This window comes from Chlamydotis macqueenii, chromosome 4 (genome assembly GCF_036417535.1).
Source record: "Chlamydotis macqueenii isolate bChlMac1 chromosome 4, bChlMac1.mat, whole genome shotgun sequence".
NCBI classification, from domain to species: Eukaryota; Metazoa; Chordata; class Aves; order Otidiformes; family Otididae; genus Chlamydotis; species Chlamydotis macqueenii.
In genome coordinates this window covers 80,295,173-80,316,198 of record NC_141559.1, presented here as the reverse complement: position 1 = coordinate 80,316,198, position 21,026 = coordinate 80,295,173, and the positions used below count along the sequence as shown (strand labels likewise).

Genomic DNA, 21,026 nt, shown 5'->3' with positions numbered 1-21,026 from the left:
GGTGCATTTCCTGGAATTTTGGGGAAGGAAGCTCTGCCTCACATTACCATAAAAGTAAGTTGTGAGGTGCCCTTTGTTGCAGACAAGATGGCACTGGTTAAGATTATAAATTCTGAAGGTGGCTTTTTTTAAAATTCAATATATGTATAATTTAAGAAGGGCTAAAGAACATAGAGAGAGAGGGTCATGGACCTTACCTAGTTCACATAACTGAGAATTTGTAAGACAGTTGATGCAGCGTTTTGAAGATGCAGAACTTCATGCAAGTGTGAAGTTGTAGCAGAACATTCAAGAAGGTTTTAACTTAAAAATTTAGTCTTACGTGAATGTTTACTAAAGATTTATTTTGCAAAGTTAAAGTTGAAGCAAGGTCATACTTAAATAGATGATCCATAGGAGTCTTGCTAAGGTTGTGTTGTATTATCAAAGATGAGGTATCGGTTGTTCCCAAGGAAAAGTGCAGTGTGAATGGTGATATTGCCTCATTCTGTTGCATGAAAATGCTTCTTGACAAAATGCTGGCAATTTTTAAAGGGAGCCACCCATAAGCCAATCTAAATATCTTTGAACCTAAGGCCACCTGTGGCATCAACCCTTACTCATTTCCTTGTTGCTTAATAGGTTATGTTCTCACCTGCAGTGGCTCTAGTACTCTTGATTATGGAAATCTGGAAGCTGGCTTTCTGAAAGCAGACTATCAAATGCTAATACAGATTTATTTCTGTGCCAGCACTGAGTGTTTATTTCTTGTATTCATTTAACATAGGCGTGCCACGTTGTATGTACATCAATTCATCTTTACCGGTTTGCTCTGGCAGCTTGTACAAAGGCATCAGACAAGAATCGTGTGTAATAGCGGGTTATAAAGTAGAGATACTAACACTGCACTTGGCAAAGTCCTCTGTTCTTTCAGCTTCCACTGAATTTATAGCCACTCCTTAAAGCAGTAGAAGTAGGCGTACTCTGAATTTCACCAGCTTAGACTGAAAGAAATATAAGACCATGGCATGCTTTCCAATATTGCATCCACTTTTTGTCTGCTCTCTTTTGATAGACTAACTGGTATATTTACTTTAGGAAAGGAGTTTTAGAAAAATATCTAGAAATCTGATCTAAAAAGTTAGAAGCAATGAACTGTTATTTAAACTGCACTTAAACGTGATTTTGACTTGAACTTATTTGAATGCATGTGTCTTTGTCTCCCTCAAAATGCGTTTCTTGTAGATGTTTTTCACTGTGACATTGAGATTTTTATGGTGCTCTGAAGTGCTTCAGAGGAAATGGAGAGTGTTTTAATATTGCTCATTTACTCTTTCAGGTCTGCGGTAATTTCCTTACTGCCTAATTATAAGGCTCGGTTTAATTTACTCTACACATAATGTTTACTGATGCACATATGGTGCCGTATTTCAGGAAACGATACCCACATCAGGTAGTTTTGTGTAAGGCTACAGTATGTAACATTTTCATCAAATGAAGGAAACTTTCATCTGCAACATAATATTCATGATGGATTTTTTTTTTGTCTGGCAAAATCCAAACAGTGTAGTAGCTATAGCTGCTTTTGCTTTTTGAAATAGGGACTTGACTTTTTTTTCTTTTCTTTTTTTTTTTTTTCTTCAATCTGAATGAAGTTGTGAGCACAGTTGGCCTTTTGAAATGGCTTGTGAGGAATTATGAGGCAAAATTCAGTAACAGCTATGTTGCTTTAGAGTAGATTACTGCACAAAGTCTGTCTATTATTCCTCAAATAATGAGTCTTCCTAAAAGCTCACATATTTCAACAAATCTTTGTACTCATTCCAGGAACTTCAGAAGATGCCTAGCTGTGTAATCATTGGAGGGAAAGTATGGAGTTTGTAAAACTCTTTTTTTAATGAGAGACATTGTAAATGTAGGAGAAACTCAACAGAAGTATGTAATGTTACTACTCAAAAAAAAAAACTACTACTCAAAAAAAACCAAAACCAAAACAAAAAAAAACAACCTAAGACAAAAATAACCCAAAAAGCTATTCCAGGAAATTTCTATTGATGATAGTTTTACATAAAGAACGTTCTATTGGCGATAGCTTTACATAAAGAAGCTTTCAGTGTTCTGTAGCATTAGCCAGAGAATGACCTATAATCACATCAACTGAAGAAACTTATAAAAGCTTGGATTCATAAAAACTGCTTCAAATTTTGATGTTCATTATCAATAATGCAGTAGCATGAGGTAGGGAGCACTATAAAAGTAGAGGAAAACATAGTCCTTTTCCAAAGACTTCTATAATTCTGTCCTCCTAACGGATTTATGAACAGTGGCAAAGTACATAGAATTTAATTTCCAAATAGGATTTCAACATTGCATTTGTTTCTTAATGTTAATTTTGTTCAGCAACACTCTAAAGTATTAAAAAATGTCTTTAATGTTACTTGTTATTAAGCAACCAGAAATACAAAAAGTTTTGGTTTTAGTTTTTGCTTTGCAGAAATTTCTGCAAAGGAGAAGAAAACAAAATAAAATAAAAACAAAATGAGAATAAACCAAACAAAAACCCCAACAAAAGAAAGCAAACCCAAGAAAAAAACCCCAACAGGCTGTGATCTCACTGCAGTAAGGGCTTTTTGAAAAGCATGGATCATAGTTGATTGTATTGCATATCAATCATCTCTGTCCATGGGGCAGGATCTGTTTTGGTTTTCATAGACAACATCCTTCCCATTTCTGATCAAATAGCTATTTAACCTCCCCAAAACAGTTTTGTCTCCAATTATTTTTATTTACTCTATTTTTAAAAACCGTAAGCCACTCAACTTGATTTAAATATCGTTTCAACAGAACCAGAGCCAACACATGAAGATACACAATTTGTTGTGGTTCTCTGTTTAATCCATGGGGGGTTTTATTCTTCCTTATTACCCTTCTCTTTGTCACACTTCTTTTGCATCAGACACTTAAGCTTCCAGTCTTGGTGACATTTTTGACACTTTAGTCCAATTCAGTTTTCACAAGGCTATTTTCCAAAGTCCTGTCTACTGGGGAAACCTCTGACCATCTTTCTCGTCTTCTTAGTTCCAACATGTAATGTCCTGTTCTGCAACTTCATCCTCCCATGTTCTCCTTGTCGCCACTGTAGCCTCCCAGGTCATACAGAATGCGAAAGTTAATCACTGTCTTTCACTTCTGGATTATTGTTACTTCACTGATGCTTTCCACTGACTGTTTAGTCCCTGCTAGTATTTCTGTCCTCCTATTTTTCCAGCATTTTTTGATGGTGATCTCTGTACTGTCCTCTTCCTTTTTAATGCTCTTTGTAATTATTTATTGTTATTTAAGTACTATCCCAGGACTCCAATTGGCCTTGGGATTTCATAGTTCTATCTAGATCTGAACCAAGACAGAGCTGTTGCCCTGATAATACTCGTATGTCTGGGGAGTACGTGGATGTCTTCTCCCAAGCTTGTATTTTTTTTTCCTCTGCCTTTATGTAGCTACACTAATGTTGTTATCAAGTCTGAGGCTTGCTCTAGGAAAAAAAAAAAAAAAAAAAGGTTTTTTTTTGAAAAGGCAGCATAAAATTTCTAAGTCATAAAAATTGATAGAACACCCCTGCCCCAACAAAAAAAAAAAAAACCACCACCTTAAACAAACAAAAAGAAAAACCCACAATGAGGGTTATGTACCTACGAACTTCAGTACCTAGTTACTGTGCTTCTGGCCATGTACCCTTTTGAGGAATCTTTTGTAGTGACCTACAACTACGAGGAACTTTTTTGTATATGTATCTTATTCTCTTTCAAATTTCTGGTCAAAACTTGTCAGTTCAAGTTGCTTTCCATTGGTAAATTCGTCCCCAGTCTCTCCCTGACTAGGGAAGTTTCTCTTTAGAGAGAAGAAAGCTCATGCATGGAAAAATATATGGAAAAGTATGATCAGTCTTTGTAACAGCGTTTCTCCCTGAATTTTTATCTTAAATATTTTTATGTAGTATATTCCAGAAATCTGTTGTTGGGATGTCCGAGTGTGGTACATGCTTTAAATGTTAATCTTTTTGCTGTTTAATGTCTCAGGACATAGTTTATGGCATTAGCGTCCACATTCCCCAATCTGTGATTTTTTTTGTCACATCTTCATGGGCCGTAGCGTGCAGATTCAACTGAGACTTTCTCTTTAGCACCCGACTGCAGTAGCTTCTAATAGTCACTGTCTTATTCTCCAGAATTCCATTTCGCAATATGGAGGAGGCACACTTTAACTACAGTGGAGAAGGCTTTTTTTTCATCTTTTTCAATTAAATTAATGTCTGTTTGGGAGTGCTCTGCTGCAGCAAACTGGAGTTGGGCTCAGCTTGCAATGCAGTTTAAATGGGAAATGGTGAACAAGGTGTTCCTTGGTAAATTTTTGTTGGAGATAGCTTTATACTGCCAGTCTTTATGAAGTTTAACTATCTGTTAGAGTCATTAATCTCCTCCTGTGACTTTACCTTCCAGTGTCAGGATTAGACATTTAATTCTTTACTAGACTGTAAGTAGCACTGAGACATTTTGGTTCTAAAATTGTTATACAGCCATGGAAAACATCATTTCAGTGGGCAGTTTAACCTCTTGGAGCTCAATTACAGCTGTGAACCAACGATGATAAAAAAGCCCTAAATAGTGCTTAGGACAGTAGAACATGATGCTATCAAAACCAGCAAGTGACTCTGCACCATAAACTGGGTAAATTGACGGAACTGGAAAGACGTAAAATCTGCCTTGTGCTACATCATTCATACTTGAAAAATATTTGCAGGTCTTGATGTTTTCCTTTTATATCCTTTCAGTGGTCTGGCAAACATTATTTTAGCTACATGTTAATTAATAAAGTTTTCTCCATGACAAAATTAATTAAGCAAGACCTTTATTTAGTGCGCTTTCTCCTCCAACAAATAGTTTCACACACTTTGAAGTCATGTCTAACTTAAAAATTCAGTGGGGAAAAAAAAAACCTAAAGCATTGTCTTATGAGTAACAGTTTGTGTCATAATATTTACATCAGAATGCAGGGTAAATTAAGACTTTGTGAAGACATTTGTTAATGTACGTATGAGTGCAAGACCTCATGCTTTTTTCAGAATAAAACTTGACATGTTTTTGCTGGATGTTTTATGACCATTTAAATTCAAGTCACAGACTTCTCCCATTTTTTTTTCTGTACTGACATTGGTTGTATGCAACAGGAAAAGCTGTGGATGCATAAGTCATCACTTTGACTGGACTTCATTACAGTATGCAGAGGAATGTACAAGATTAGTTTTCCAGTAGTTATTTACCTTGATGAATAGCCCTAATTGGAGCAAATAGACTGGTAATGCTGAACTAATACTTTTAAATGTCTTGTCTTGTGCAATTAATATTACCTTGTCATGTATCCATTTCAGCTATTGGAAGAATGTCTTATGTTCATACCCCTGTCACATTTAACAAACGATTTTGTCAAGTCATTCTTTATAGTATAGTCTGTGATGATGGATAGCAAAATTTGTGCTCTCCTGTGTATATAAAACCCGTTAACTACACCTTTCAACTTCAATGCAAGGGCGTCCTAAAACTCAAATAACCAATTTCTAAAGAAATTATAATTCATGTTTACATGAGGGGTCAGAAATATGCTACTGACATCTGTGATTAACACAGCATAGGAAAAAAGAATTTGTTAATTTTATGTTTATCAAACCTGTGACAGTCAGAATTCAGATTTTTTTTTTTTCTCAGATGCTGCAACATCCAGTTACCAGAAGAAACAAGATACCTGCTTTATTAATTAATTTTTACTCAGATATAACTCTACTGAATATTTACAATGGAAAAACCCCAATTTGCTGGTTAGCTGGTGCTCTCTGCTTGTTATGGGTTTCTAATATGTGGTTGTAAACAGAAGGTTTTTAATACCAATGAAAATAAGCTGTGTACTTAAACATCCTTAAGACTTTTCTTACAGTTCCATGGGGAATATTATTATAATCGGATCTACAATACCACATTAACCTTGATTAAAAATTGAATTGCTTCTTCATTGAACACAACACATTGAAACAGATACCTCCTCATGGAACATTATAAACAGAAAAATGTCAATGTTCATTTAACACTTAAAGTAGTTTGTTTTTTTTTTCAGTGCAGCGAACGGCAGGTTTCATTGATAATGGCATTGAACTTAACAGATTGCCCAGAGAGGTGGACAATGCCCCATCCCTGGAAACGTTCAAGGCCAGGTTGGATGAGGCTCTGAGCAACCTGATCTAGTCCAGGATGTCCCTGCTCCTTGCAGGGGTGTTAGATTAGATGACCTTTGAAGGTCCCTTCCAACCCAAACCATTCTATTGTTCTATGAACTTGACCAAGTGGATTTTTTTTTTTTTAAGAGTTTTCCCTGAGAATGAGATCCAACATGGGAATTTTAAAACCTTTGTGTGTTCCTTTGGAAACGCCACAATTTCGCATATTTCAGTCCAAAGGACTTCAAAAATTCTAACTGTAGATACTGAAGTGAGGCATCTAACTTGAGAGCAGAGCTTCTCAGCAAGTGATAGGAGATGGACGTCTGCAGAGGGTGACCAAGCAGATGTTAGACAAACCATCCCTAGCAGTATCTCTCCCTTAACGCTGGCTGTAGATGAACTCCTTCATTTAGTAGGGTAGGACTGATATCCATAGGGATTGGAAATCTATCAGCCATGTAATGCAGAGTTCTATGCTGGTGCCTCTTAATATCTTAGTGTATTTTTTTTTTGCAATACTTTGATATATTTGGAGCAATATTAGTGTTATCTTTGTAGTGAGATGGTACTGATGAAAACTATTCATGGATCAGGATCTCATTGTATAAGATGCTGTACAAACAGACCCAAAGGACGGCCTGAAAGACCTTTCAGCATAAGAATAAAATAAGAGTCAGCAAGTGGATATCAACAGATTGATTAGAGAAAAAAAAAAAAAAAACAAAAACAGAAAGAATACAAGGTGACAGTGTGGTAGGTAGTAGCAAGGACACACCAGCTTCCTAACTGTTGGCAGGTCTCTTTTAAATGTGATACATTCTTCTTGTCTTTTTTTTTTTGTCTTCCCCCCACCATTTGTGTGTATCACTATGTTAGCTATTCTAAGTACTTTAGAATAATTTTTGAAGTGGAAAAATACTTTCCAGGTAGAATCTGAGCAGAATTAGTTTTTAAGGGGAATAAAGAATTGCTGTTCTTAATACATGGGCTGTTTTAGTTGTAATAGAAATAAAGAGAATACCTCATGCAAACACATATATGCTATTTTGCTTTGCTTGTTTTTACTGCACCACTCAGGGACAGAATGGAAATATTCAATATTAGTTTTCTGCTTATTCAAATAGAGCTGACAATTGCTGCCGTGAAACAGCAGATGCATCTTGGATCAAGTATTTACGGTGCCTAACAATATACCAGTTCTCAGTGTGATTGGATATTTTGATGACACCTTGTCTAGCTAGAGCTTTCTTGTCTGGACTGCAAAATAGAGAAAATTACCTTTCCTAATGTTTCATCTAGCTACAAATGCATGATTTGAGGAAATTAATGGGTAGCCAGACCTCTAGGCTGAAGAGCTCCCAGCTTGTATTTGAGTCCACAGTTTTTCACTCTTAACAACCAAAAAGCTGGAGAAATCATGCTAAAAATGTTTCTGATCTATACTTCTATAGAGCAATTAAGCTTCTAGGAAGAATTACTTAAGATTTCAGTCATCTTTCTGGCTCTCTTTCAAATTTTAGTAAAGCCTGACATTAATTAGTGGTTATTAGCAAGGTAGAGAAGAAGTTAGTGACATCATTCTTACAGTAATATTGTTTCAAACATGTTTTTTTTTATGAAATAACTGGTGTTCAGTCTTCAGTAAATTGTAGGATTTATTTTTTTTCCTTTGGAATAAGTTGTGGTATGTTTTCTAATCTGCCTGGAAAATGCTTAGAAAGGTTTTCTGTTTATACCTGTTGGAGGTATCTGAAAAGGAATATGAAACACAAGGCTTGTGCCAAACAAAATACTTATTATTGCATAGAATGCTATTCAGTGCAGGAATTAGAGAAGTATTCAGGCTAATATTTTTAATGGTTGATTGAAATTAAGCTCCTTAATCCATATTTGGCTTTTAAGTGAGTAGAACTGTTTTTTAAAGTAGTGTGCAGCTTTCAGCTCTCATCAATTTGCAGTGCATTATGTGGGTAATCACTGTTGTCCCATATAGATCCATTCAGTCCAGTAGGATTAGATGTGTGAGTCAGCATGGATCTCGGGAGGGTTTTGCAATGCTAAGCCCTTAAGTGTTTGATATTTGTGTGCTTGCTGCAAATATATAACTTGGAAGAAGGAAAGAAAAAAGCCCAAACTCCCATATAATTCTGTGAGATGCGACACGTCAATGCTCAAATATAAGGAGCCAATGAATACAGTGGAAATGTATATTGATAATTTTCCTTTTATTTACTGGTCTGCTTTCTTTTGTCACAGCTACGGAAGGCAGTAATGGATCATATATCGGATTCATTCCTGGAAACCAATGTCCCATTACTGGTTCTCATTGAGGCTGCAAAAAGCGGTAATGAGAAAGAAGTGAAGGAGTATGCTCAGGTCTTCCGTGAACATGCCAACAAGTTAGTTGAGGTAAGTGACCTTATTGACACAGCCAGATTTCCATCTTGCCTCTTTAGGAGAAGTAAGAAAAAAATATATACTGGCTGAAATTTTAGAGGTAGCATTTCTGTAATACAGGTTTCAGGAGTTTTGGTCAACTTTATCCTAGTGATTGCACAGCAAATGTCTGGATGACTGGCAGAGAGGGGCACATGCTGTACTTCAGTAGTTCATTAAAGAAGTTGAGCATGTTAAAAATGGTATTTCCATTGTTTTTTCAAAAGTCATGAGCAACAAGAAGTAAATTTCATTTTAGTTTTACTGACAGTACTATAGATCTTAATTTCTATTAGGTAGAAAGCCAGATAGGTGCTCTGCACTGCTCTGTCTGGTATTGGCCAAAGGTTTCTCTAGACTTAAGATCCTGTCATCCTGAACTAAAATAGGGAAAAGAATATACAGTCAAGGCATAGCCTTAAAGCCATATTTACTCTTGAAATATTTGTGTTACAAATATATATATGTGTGTGTGTGTGTGTGTATATATATATATATATAGTATCTTTTCTTTCTGAAGATACCTACTGTGTAAAGTCAAATGATAATTTCAAGTCTTCAGGGCAGGGATGATATTGAAAGAGCTCTGTTCTACCATAAGAAGTATAAAATATAGTGATTGAAAACTGGATGTTCATTGAATGGACTTTTAATAAAGTAATGATAATATTTGTCTCAATTTGCCCTTTCAGAGATCAAGAACTAGAAAAATGCTTGTGTTTCTTGAAGACAAATATAACTCAGTGATTTGCTTGATATTAGTATGTGACATTAACTTCTCTGTAGTACCATTATTACGAAGAATATGTAGCCCCTTTGCAACATCCTTTCTCTCTAGCCATGCCATGTGTTCTTTAGCAGAGAAGAGTGCTATTAGGGAACTTCTGATTTGCCGGTTATTGAACTATACCTTTGAATGACTTCTGTTCTTAAAACAGGCATCATCCTACTTCTCTAGTACATGAGCTGAAGCAAGGAGTAAGGGTTTCTTGTTACTATTGACTAAAGCTAGACAATTCCCTAACAAAATGGAGGGGTGGCTATTTTTAGTGGGAGTAAGGTGCCATTCTGGAGCATCTCACTCTTCCCATGTACAAAACAGGGGGCAAGATACCTCATTCAGGGTCTGGGAGTGAGGTGTTTGCTGTAGTACTTAACATATACGCACTTAAAGGTAGGTCCCAGGGTTTAAAAGCTCTGGCTGGATTCTGTGCAATGCTGAAACAATGGTTTCAAAATAGAGGGAGGTAGATATAGATTAGATATTAGGGGAAAAAAAATTTTACAATCAGAATGGTAGAACACAGGTTGCCCAAAGAGGTGGTGGATGCCCCATCCCTGGAAACATTCCAGGCCACGTTGGAACTGGGCTCTGAGCAACCTGATCTGGTTGGAGATGTCCCTGCTTCTTGCAGGGGGGTTGGACTAGATGACCTCTGAAGGTCACCTATGATTCTCTGATTCTGTGAATACAGTAAGGTTTATTACCATTGACTGCAAGAAGAGCACAGGACTGTCATCAGCGTTCAGTCCTGACTCCTCTGAATTATACAAAGATTTGTTACTGCTGACTGGAGCTGTGGCAGTAAAAAAGAAAATAGCCAGTAGGTATATAAAGAGAGAAAAAAACAAGCAAACTGAAAACCCCTCTACAGTATTCACAATTATATTGTAGTGGCAGTCAGGGTTGTATCCTTATACATACTATTCAATGAACATATGTGGTTAGTATTATAGCAGTCTCCTCCTCCACAGATTTGCAACTAAGTGTTGCAATTACGGGTCTAATAGCATTATTAAGAAGTTAAAAATAACTAAGTAGATCTTATTAAAAAAATAATAAGAGGTGATGACATAAAAGGAGGAAAAATAGCTATTAAAGACTATAGTTAAAAAAACTCAATAGTCCCCTGTCACCCCCAAAAAACTCCCACTGCCTTCAACTGGAAGAGAAGGCTCTGGGAAGACCTTATAGCAGTCTTCCAGTACCTCAAGGGGGTCTACAGAAAAGACAGGGAGAGACTTTTCAGTAGGGCTTGTTGTGAAGGGACGAGGGGTAATGGTTCTAAAATAGAAGAAGGCAGATTCAGACTGGATATTAAGAACAATCTTTTTACTTTGAGGGTGGTGGAACACTGTCCCAGGTTGCCCAGAGAGGTGGTGGATGTCTCATCCCTGGAAACATTCCAGGACAGGTTGGCCGGGGCTCTGAGCAATCTGATCTGGTTGGAGATGTCCCTGCTCCTTGCAGGGGGGTTGGACTGGATGACCTTTAAAGGTCCCTTCCAACCCAAACCATTCTATGATTCTATGAATGTCTCAGCAGATGAGCTTCTATGGTTTTGTGGGTCAAGTATTTTGCAAACAGTAAAATGTGGTTTAAAGATGAGGCGTAATCAAGTGACTGTGGGATATAAGATCCTTTCCCAGGCACAGGGCCAGAATCACTTGGTAATACGTGCAAACACTGTTCCACTGAAACCTGTGGAGTTGCACTTGCATATGCTAGAGGAATTTGGCACTGCGAATCCAATAGTGTGATAAATCTATAATATTAATCATTAATTTTAAAATCAGAATCTGAATTTCTTGGATGTCTTACCAAGTTCAATAGAAAGTCTGTCAAAAGGTCAGGAAAAATAACCCATGTTTTAATATTTCTTTATATAAAAGCTGCATTTTACTGTTTTGAGAAAGGAAAATGCATTTCTTGATGTTTGATGAATTCAAATGGCAACATTTTCTTTTCATAGTCAATACATTTCCAAAAAAAAAAAACATGCTGTAAGAATGAGGCTTATTGAAGTTAACTTTCTTTTATAGTTGACATTGCAGAATACTTAAATCTTCTCTTAAGAGCTGCTTTTATTATTTGTGTTTTCCCTTACCCACCTCTTATGATAACATTTTGTTCTTTGCTTTTCACTTGACTTGCTGTGATATGCCTCATTTCAGAATAATAACCACAAAGATGAATTCTCATTTTTCTAGACATTCACTGATGACAAGTTTCATCTATGGATTGTTTGAAATCCAGAGTAAAGTGTCAACCCATGAAACTTGAGGTGTTTTTTCTGTGGTACTTATGTTTAGAAACCTTCTTGTCTCAGGCTCCCTCCAGAGTACAAGAAGTCAGAGCACGTCAAGAGTAAGACCTACCTTAACTATGATGTGAATCATCCAAAAAGACTCAAATTGTCATACAGATACTTGAGGGGGGTGGGGGGGGGGAGGGAAAAAAAAAAAGGAAAACCCTGGATGTAGATGGTACCATTCCAGCCTTGCATGGTGTCGTGGTATTCAGCTGTCATCCCTCAAATTTTCTGCCTTCTGAAACTGAAGTTAGAGAAGTGATGATGCCTTTCCAGGTCATAATCTTTTCCTCATGAATCTCTTTAATGTTTTTTAAAAAAACATTAATATCTAATGATTGAAAGTCAGTAAATGCCTAAGTTGAATTGCCAACTTCAAATGTGACCTTGGGAAGTTGTTTAACTTCTGTATCCAAGTACATTCATTTGTAGCATAAGGTTAATGACAGATAATTCTAATACCTACAACCCAAAGCACTTAAACTGATAAATCAGCTTAGATTCATTCAATGCATCTGCCAAAGCACTGTATGTCAGGTAATTAATTAATTAATTCTTATTATTCTGTTTAGTAAAGCTTCCTTGCTTTAACTTGCTGTTAGTCCTCTGGACTGTTCCTTGAAAAACTAAATTACTATATCTGACCAGTTTTCTTGGGAGATGAAATTCAGCATCCAGTAAACTCTTAAAAGCCACGATAGCAAGCTCTATTTAATTTGAAATAATGTGAAATAACATCAACATGTTTGAAGTTTGATTAAGAACTGTGAAAATTCAGATTATGGGGCCTTCTAGTTAATTTAGTGAATTGGATCAAGCTTTCTCTCCTCATAAGGATGGAGAAAAGTCCAACAGAGTTTTGCTAATGATTTCAGTTTTAGGGGATTTTGATATTTTTATGGAAGGAATACACCATTTGGTGATCAGTGAACATTTACAAGAGTTAAATCCAGTTGCATTATACTTCTTTTAAATTTATTTCCAACAAGACTAGAATGAACGGGTTTCTTATTCTCTACCATGAACTGATGCAGCACCAGATTTGAAACAGATAAAAATAATTTTTTGAAAAGACAGTGCCCTACCAGTTTTTCATGAATTAATTTTTATTAATTTAATTTATTTTGTGGAGCCTACATGTATCTGTCTGTTTCATCTCATACAAACTTAAAGATTTCTGGAGACACCCAAAATGATCAAAGTGATCTTCTAAGAACACTTGGCTAGTGGAAGAGCTGTGTTAGGCAATGGTTTATGGTGATTAAAATTTGATATAGTGCAAGCAAATCAATAGTATCACAAGGTTGGACAGTAATTTGTAGCAGATGAAACCTACCCACGGCATTTCTGTTTCTGTTTTATAGTCTCTTTGTCCATTAGGCTTGCAGAAGTTTTTATTAACTTTTTCCTGACCATGTAATTGCCACTTTGAAGAGGATACTGGGGTTACTTTTGGGAGTTTAGGGGTCTGTTTTTTTTTCTTTTACAACATCAAGGGGAAAAAAAAAGTTAGTGTTTGAACTTCTTTACACGACACAACGCAAGTTACCCTTCATTTTCCAAGAGCTATATTATTTGTAGCTCCCTAATTCACACATATTCTATGTTTTCCCATCATAAATGTAGGAATAAGCTTGCACACAGAAGACAGGAGGGGAAAAAAAACCACTGCTAGAGTGCACAGCACACAAAACCAGAACCTGGACCTGCTCAATGACCCCTGCTTGCTTAATTTGATGATAAGGGGAGAGAGGAAAACATGTTAAAGAAAATTTTACTATTGTGGTCGACAGTTAACTTAATCTAGATTTATATCAGCAGTAAGAGAACTAATATCCAACTCAGTATTTTGTCATTCCAAAATCATGTTTCAGAAAAGCATGCAGAGTGTTTGGTCCCTCAGAAACACAAAGGTAGCATTAGGAAGTGAAGATCATCTGTGCATCTGCAACCCACTTGAGATCGATGGAGCTCTGACAGGTTTCAGGAGGGACTAGTGGCCTTTATAAGGAATACAAAACAGTATTTTGTTTGTGCTTTTGTAAATATTGTATAAAATCCTGAACTGAGTCAGATTTTCAATTAAGACAGACAAAACCAAACCCAGAGTAAGAAGCCTAAGAGGAAAAAAATTGGCTCATTTCTTTCTGCAACTTTAGTTCAAGAAACAAAGAGTGTTCCTACTGATATATTTCACAAATACAGTCCATACTTGAAATGTTCTATTCTTTTTTGTTTGAGTGCACACCACTGCGTTATCAGAGTATACAACTAGCTGTTTTCCTCAGATAATGAAGAAAAAGTGTCAATATTCTTTCATAGCTTCTGTATCCAACTTCCATCATGAAAAATGTATGCATACCTGGGTTTCCTCTTATAGACTGATCAGCTTTTATTCTTGTATTTTTCTTTTAGTTGACATTAAAATAGATAAGAAATAATATTTAAAATACAGTAATCCTTGGTTCTAATCAAGGAGTGGTAAGAAGGTCATAGATTAGTTTAAATCAAGCCCTTCAAGTTGAGAGATTTTATTTGAAATTACAGCTATGGGCTACCTCTGTGTCCTAGTGCTTCATCTGCTCATTTTAGTTTTAATTTCCGTCTCAGGCCTTTCTTCCCTGCATGGTCAACAGATGTTACTAATTCCTAGTAAACATCATGAGTATATTGACGATAGCTAAAACCACGGGTCCAATTATCTGCAATGAAAGCATGAAAAGCTTGAACTCTTTGCATTTTTTTCTTCCCAGTCCCTGCTGCAGCCAGATCTACTTAGTCCATCTCTTCAACTTGGAGGTGTGTATGTCTCTGAGGCAAAACAAACTCAAATATTTTTCAGGATAAAACTTTCTGGTAATGTTGTGTCACTGGTGAACTCTTTATGCTGACTTTACTTACATTAGCCACTGGATATTGGTAGTTTACTGGGATCTATGCCAGTTTCATCTTCTGGTTTCTAGATTAACACTTAAATGAAATCAAATTGCCTTATAGAAAAGGTGAGGCACAGAAGTAACTGCTGTTTTGTGAGTTTGTGAGCCTCTTGTGTACCTGTCCCTGAAGAAGATAGGTTATTAAAGGATTTAAGTAATCATTGTCTACATTTTCAGGATTGCTTTTGTCCAGAATCCATCTCTGCCTTCAGGCAGTATGAGTCCATCTCTGAGGCTTACAAAGTCTACTGTAGGAGAAAGCAGTTGCAGAACCTGCCTGTGATCTGCAGGGCTGCATCATTAAGACAGAAACATGGATGAGATTAAACAATTTGGCAATGGAGAACTTGGCTACAGCAGATACACAAGGCCCTGGATGCTGATCATTCAACATCTGCCCTTAGCAGGTTTCTGGTGAAACCCAGTAATCCAGGATGACTGGAAGGGGAGGAGCATCCTCATCCTTGTCTCATGGCCACTTTGGCAACATAGTTCTATTTCCAAAATTTATTCCAACTGAAACACTTGGATAAACAAGTGCACCAGAAACTCTGAGACTATTAACATTATCTTGAGTAATCATTTTCTATTCATTTGTCCTTTTTCTTTATTCTTTGATTGCTAAGCTTCTACATCTCACAGCAACACCAAAAGGGTGGAAGGCTGATTTTATTTGTTCACACACATTTCTGCAACGTACATAATAAGCAAATCTTACATAAAGTTGGCAACCTATGGGTAATAATGTTTTTTCTTTTTTTTTTTTTTTTCACCTTCCCAGAAGGAGACTACAAGATGAAAAAAACAAACAAACAAAAAAAGAGTGGTAAATTCCTGCAGAATCTGCATGTCAGCTCAGATGCGTCTCTAGCTTTGGGATGTAGACATAGAGCCAGTGATGTGTTGGTTCTGTTGCCTGATTTCTTATAAGTCATCATTCATTAGCAGATTACTTTATTACATGTTTTTACACGTTGGAAAAAAAATGCTGGAGGATTTTCTGGAAATGAAAATGTACTTTGGCCACTTTTTCACTTTTTTTTTTTTTTTTGTAATTCTTTAAACTATCTTTTATTTTTACATCTTAATAATGATTTTCATGAGAAATACCTGGCTTTCTCCTTGCGGAAAACCTTATTCCCAATATTTTCCAGTTAGCTGATTTTTTTTTTTTTTTTAAAGATAGTTAGCTTTTAACCATGTTTGTTTACTTGCTCTGTAAAAGAGATTAAATCCAATTACTCGCTTTTTAACCACTGAGTAATTTTTTTTTTAAATATTTTTCTAGTGAATAACACCTGCTTAGCTAGCGACTCACTGCTCCAGTCTAATCACGCTAATGTACTACTTGATTCATGTGGTACGTTTTCCCAAAATAAAATAACTCTAGTATCCAGTAATGTCTATTATCTCATACAATCTAATCACGTAGCAGTCTGTGATATAAAATTTGTTAATAATACAATCAAGAGCTCTTGGTATCATTTTAATTAATGCGTTACATAAATTAAGGATTTAGCTCCTCTTAACAAGTGGTTTGAATTTGCAGCCTTAGTACACTAGGATGCCATACAACATGTAGGCTGGAAATCATCCCCTCACTCTTCCATGGGCAGGACTGCTTTGAAGGGAGTGAATACGTGAACCTGTTACTGGAAGGGCCCCTCTGGAACCTAAATGTCCTTTTACTTTGAACTTAAACACTTCTGATAGATGTGATTTTTATTTACAGATGTATCTCTTCCATCAGGGAAGAGATGGAAGTAAGTGGAAGCTCCTGAGACACATACAAGCCTTCCTTAATTACTCCTTCATTAATGAGAGAAGTAAAACTAGTTATCAGAGGCATTGGTCTCAAATTGTCAGGATGAATCCATAGCATCTGTGTGATGACACAGTGTAAAATTCCCAGCTGAATGACTGCTCAGCCTCCTCTGTTTAACAACTAGAAATCAGTATGGGCAGATGTGTAGTTTACCTACCTTCAGTTTCTTTTAGTTTAGTTTTGTTTTGGTTTGGGTTTTTTTTTTTTTTTTTTTTTTTTTGCTGAACAGCAAAGATGAAAGCCTCTTCACTTAGCAGATGAAATTTATTACTGGCATTTTGCACTGACCAACCTGTTAGTTTTTGGGGAACGTGGAAAAAAAGTGATCTCTTACCTCCCAAAATGAATTGCGATTGAAAGTGGGATCAAGTGGTATTGATCTTTGAGAGAGGTTAATAAAAGAAGATGGTAACTGCTTGGCTTCCGATAGTCATATGACATGACTTGCTTTATTCATGTGTCAGCTAGGCATCACATATGAGACTACCCTTTCTTCTCTTACTGGCTTTTCTTTCTAGCAACTGGAAGAAGGATTTGTTAGAGCAGGTAGGGCGGTCTGTAGTAAGATACATAGTTGGAGCTAAAAGGGCCAAAGATTAATTTTGAGCAAACCTATCTGTTTGGTCTAGCAGGATATCCTTTGGTTAGGGTAGAAATATAACTGATGCCACAGCTGGCTTCTTCTGGCTTCCTCGTCATTCAACCCGTTTTGGATGTAATAAAAGCAATGGATAAGTTTTCAAGGTAAATGCAGATCAAAGCTCTTTTAATACTATGTTGACCTTGAGAAATCTGGTTTTAAATACTCAGAATGACTGAATTTCCATTGGTTTCTTGATTTCTTCATTTCATGTGAGTGTCTTCAATGTGTTGTGTAATGGAGACATCTTTCCTAATTCCAACTGCCGACTGTGAGGATCTGAAGGGAGTATGTGCTTTTGAAGACAGGGAGAACGAGATCCTTGGCATGTTAGTTATACAAAGGTGATATTTGCTAGACAGCCTCACCTTACTATCATCATTCTTTATCTTTACTCTCATATCTTATTTTACAAGGTGTTTTATTTGTGTGTCTGGTAACAAGCTCTAACCATAACTGATGTTTTTCTTTGTGTTTCTTTAAAATGGGTACTTCAGTGTACACTCTAGAAGCTGTTTGTTTGGATTAATTTTTGCTACTCAAGACAGGTTAACATTTTACTACTATGTAAAATGTTTGACATCTTGGGCTTTATTCTGTGATGTGTTAGCATGGTCGTATTTCAATCAGTTAATATTAAGAGATGTGCTTTTACATATGCATCTTAAGTTTCACTCTAAGAAGGAAAAGTTTAATCAAATAACCCTTGAGCATGAAATTCAAGAGATATAAGGGGAATGGTGGGGAATATAAAAAATTGTTAAATACAAGAAGCTATGGTGGTATTCCAAACTCCCAACAAAGTAGGAAATAAAAAAAAAAAGAGGTTATGTTACTATACAGAAAGGAAATTTATTGTCCATGACTGAGCTATTTCCAGAATGCAGGACAGAGGCAGAGGGGCTAGACCTGTTTAAGAAGCCAAAAAGTTCAGTACAGGCAGTAAGTACTTCTGAGGAGACTGAAAAGAGCATTTGCAAGAAAATAATGAGTCAGAAATAAAGCAGAGCATTTAGACATGCTAAAAATATCAGCAGAAGATGCACACGGAAAAGCCATGTCAAAGACTTGAGGATAGAATGGCTTGGTAAATGACGGAGTTTCAAAGTGATGTAAAAGAAGAAGTTGTAATCAAGAAATCTCATTATTTTGAAAAAAAAACATAACAGCTTTGATTTTTAAAAAGATTGCAATTAATATATATATATGGCAAAACTTCAAATCTAGGTCCTTGAGTGATAAAGTTTACTAATCCAGAACAAAGTATTCAAATGCAAAAATCATCGTCTCCACATACTAGTATCATAGGTACACTAGACTTGTACTGGAGTGTTTGTCTTACTTTAGCTTAGGCATTATGTGTCTCATAGTGTACTCTATCCTGTTTATTTGTTGTTTTGTTTTTTTTCCTGTATCCTATTAGCTAGATTCTAACAAGTGTAGTGCTTATGATGATGCATTCATCATAGGTATATCCTACTGCTTCTACTACAGTGCCAAGACCATAGCTATTTAGTTGGTCGTGCATGAACGTCAATGATAATCCTTATTGCCTAAATATTCCTGGTCAGTGATGCTGGCTGTATTGGCTTTTCAAAGTTCCTGTGGCAGAAGGGTATGCTGGGAACTTTGCAACAAATTGTGTTTGAGTGTTCAAAGTGGCACTCGCATCCATTTCCCTTGGTATATTCTCAATATTCCAGTGTATTTATTATTTAGGAAAATTAAAACTCCTCCATCCTAGGTTCTGTTTAGAAACTTTTCACTGATACTGCATCTGTAATTAATTATGTCAAGTAACTTCAACAGTGAATTCCCCTCAATACTAAAGTTTATTACTTTATCTAAAGATGAGTCTTTCATAATTTTTAGCCCTTGCAGTTTGTTCCACATCTTATCTTTGTTAAGCAGGACCTTTCTTATAATAAATCTGTACTCCACATAGATACTTGCAAATTTTGATCCAACAACTCCCAGACTTTTAGGCTGTTAAATGAGATCCTTTGATCTCTTCCTATAAGCCATTTTTTTTTTCCCCAAAAGTTTAATTACCTATGTGACTTATCTCTATACCACCTGTTTTTTCAGCAATTTCACTAGAATGCCTATGTACCAACATAAAATCTCCTACTTTTTCTTAGCATTTACTAGATGGAAGTAATACCTATAGGCATAGTGTTTTGTGGCTTTGAATGAAAAAAACTTGTCACATCAGTATATTTTGTGTCTTTTCCGGGAATTCCAGGTGCTTTCAGTAATGAAATGCACCTTTTGCCATTTCAGATAAGTTCAATAACTGTTGTTATTATGTTTTCACGTGTATAGTCTAAGCCTTGGATGGTTTGTGTGGCTTTAAAATATTTTTTTTCTGTCAAAATACATCTTCAAGATTGCCAGCAGAGTCAGACAAACTACATCTGTGTTTCTTCCAGGACAGTTGCTATTTGGACAAAATTTCCATGTCTTGCTGGAAGCTTTTACTACAGAATGAGCATGAGGGAAATGGTAACAAAAATCAGGGTGATGCTATGAATGGACACAGAGGAGACTGTGAGAAATAAGCATCTGTGTGGGCTACTGGGGGAAGAGAAGATTTTGGGGTGATTTTTCAGTGAAGTTATTTGTAATGCTGCTGCTAAGTGTCAAATGCATATGGGATTACATTTTTTTTTAAGAGTTTACTCTTTTTAAAATTTTTATTATATTTTTTAACCTACTGACAACCCATGAATTCAACAAGAGAATTCAACACATCTTGCAGTTGTGAATCCAGAAAGTAAGTATTCTTGTCATAAGCTTCCTAGGTAAAAACTTGAGCTCAGTGATGAAGGAAAAGAAACATTTGAAAACCTATAGTACTACCCTGTTATACCTCATTAGTTAAATATAATACTAAACTTATTCAGAAAAAAAAAAACTAGATATTGCTAAGAAAATATTATAATCCTTCCTTAGTGTTTGAAAATGTTTTTATACTTTAATTTGGAGGTAAGTTTCTAAACAAAAACCAACAACCTCACTACTCTGTTAGAATAGCGTAACAAACATGTGGATCACATCTCAGTAGAAAATCCTTTGGGATACTGGTGATAATAAACGAAGACTGATTTCATGGCTTAGCATGAAAAGTCATTGTTTTTATCGGTTTATTTTCCAAGTTCAGAGTTCTGAAAATTGAGTTAAATAATTAAGTGGATTTTCTTCAAGGTTCCAGAAAGCTTTTCCTATGGCTTCAGAGCAAGCATGAGGAACTTCAGCCTGAGGACAACTTCTTAAGAATCTTATAAGTAGCCGAGAAAAGGATTTTAGCATGAAAGTGTAATCTCAACAGTAAGTTTAGTTTTACAGTACACAGGTTATAAAACTTGTGTTTTGGTGATGCTGAAGTGCTCCCAAGACTTCAGAAGTTAAGGAAAAGAAGTTCTGTAAGCCTCAATCTCTTCACAATGTCACGCTCGAAAAACACAAGATAGGGAAGGGAGGAAGAATCAAGATTTTATCAATGCCCGTATTTCTTGCAGTCAAATGATTGTAGGATAGAGGTCCTGCTTCGGAAACATGCTTTATAATGAGAACTTTTTATCATAGAACCCAAAATGGCAGTGTTACATGTCTCCTTCTAGTGCATGAACACATAGTCTTTCTTTTTGGGGTATCAGTTAAATGACTGAAGTTTTTTCTTGTAAGGAAAATAGGTACAATTCTTACCCATGTAATGTGTAGCAGATCAGCTATTACCTTTCCAACACGCTGTGCTTACTATTCTGTAGTTTAAAGGGATTTGTAAATTTTAACGTGCCCAAGGAAACAGTTAAGAACAGCCGTAAGATCTTAAACCACTGTTTCAGATGTG

General features: G+C 36.1%; 1 protein-coding gene across 1 annotated transcript in view; it reads left to right on the top strand.

The window, feature by feature from the left end:
- The window catches only part of CTNNA2 (catenin alpha 2), a 495,930-nt gene that overhangs the window by 379,511 nt on the left and 95,393 nt on the right, over nucleotides 1-21,026 (top strand). Inside the window, exon 9 of the mRNA XM_086747020.1 lies at nucleotides 8,501-8,653. Within this exon, the coding sequence (XP_086603146.1) occupies nucleotides 8,501-8,653 (153 nt within the window). The remainder of the gene's footprint in view (nucleotides 1-8,500; nucleotides 8,654-21,026) is intronic.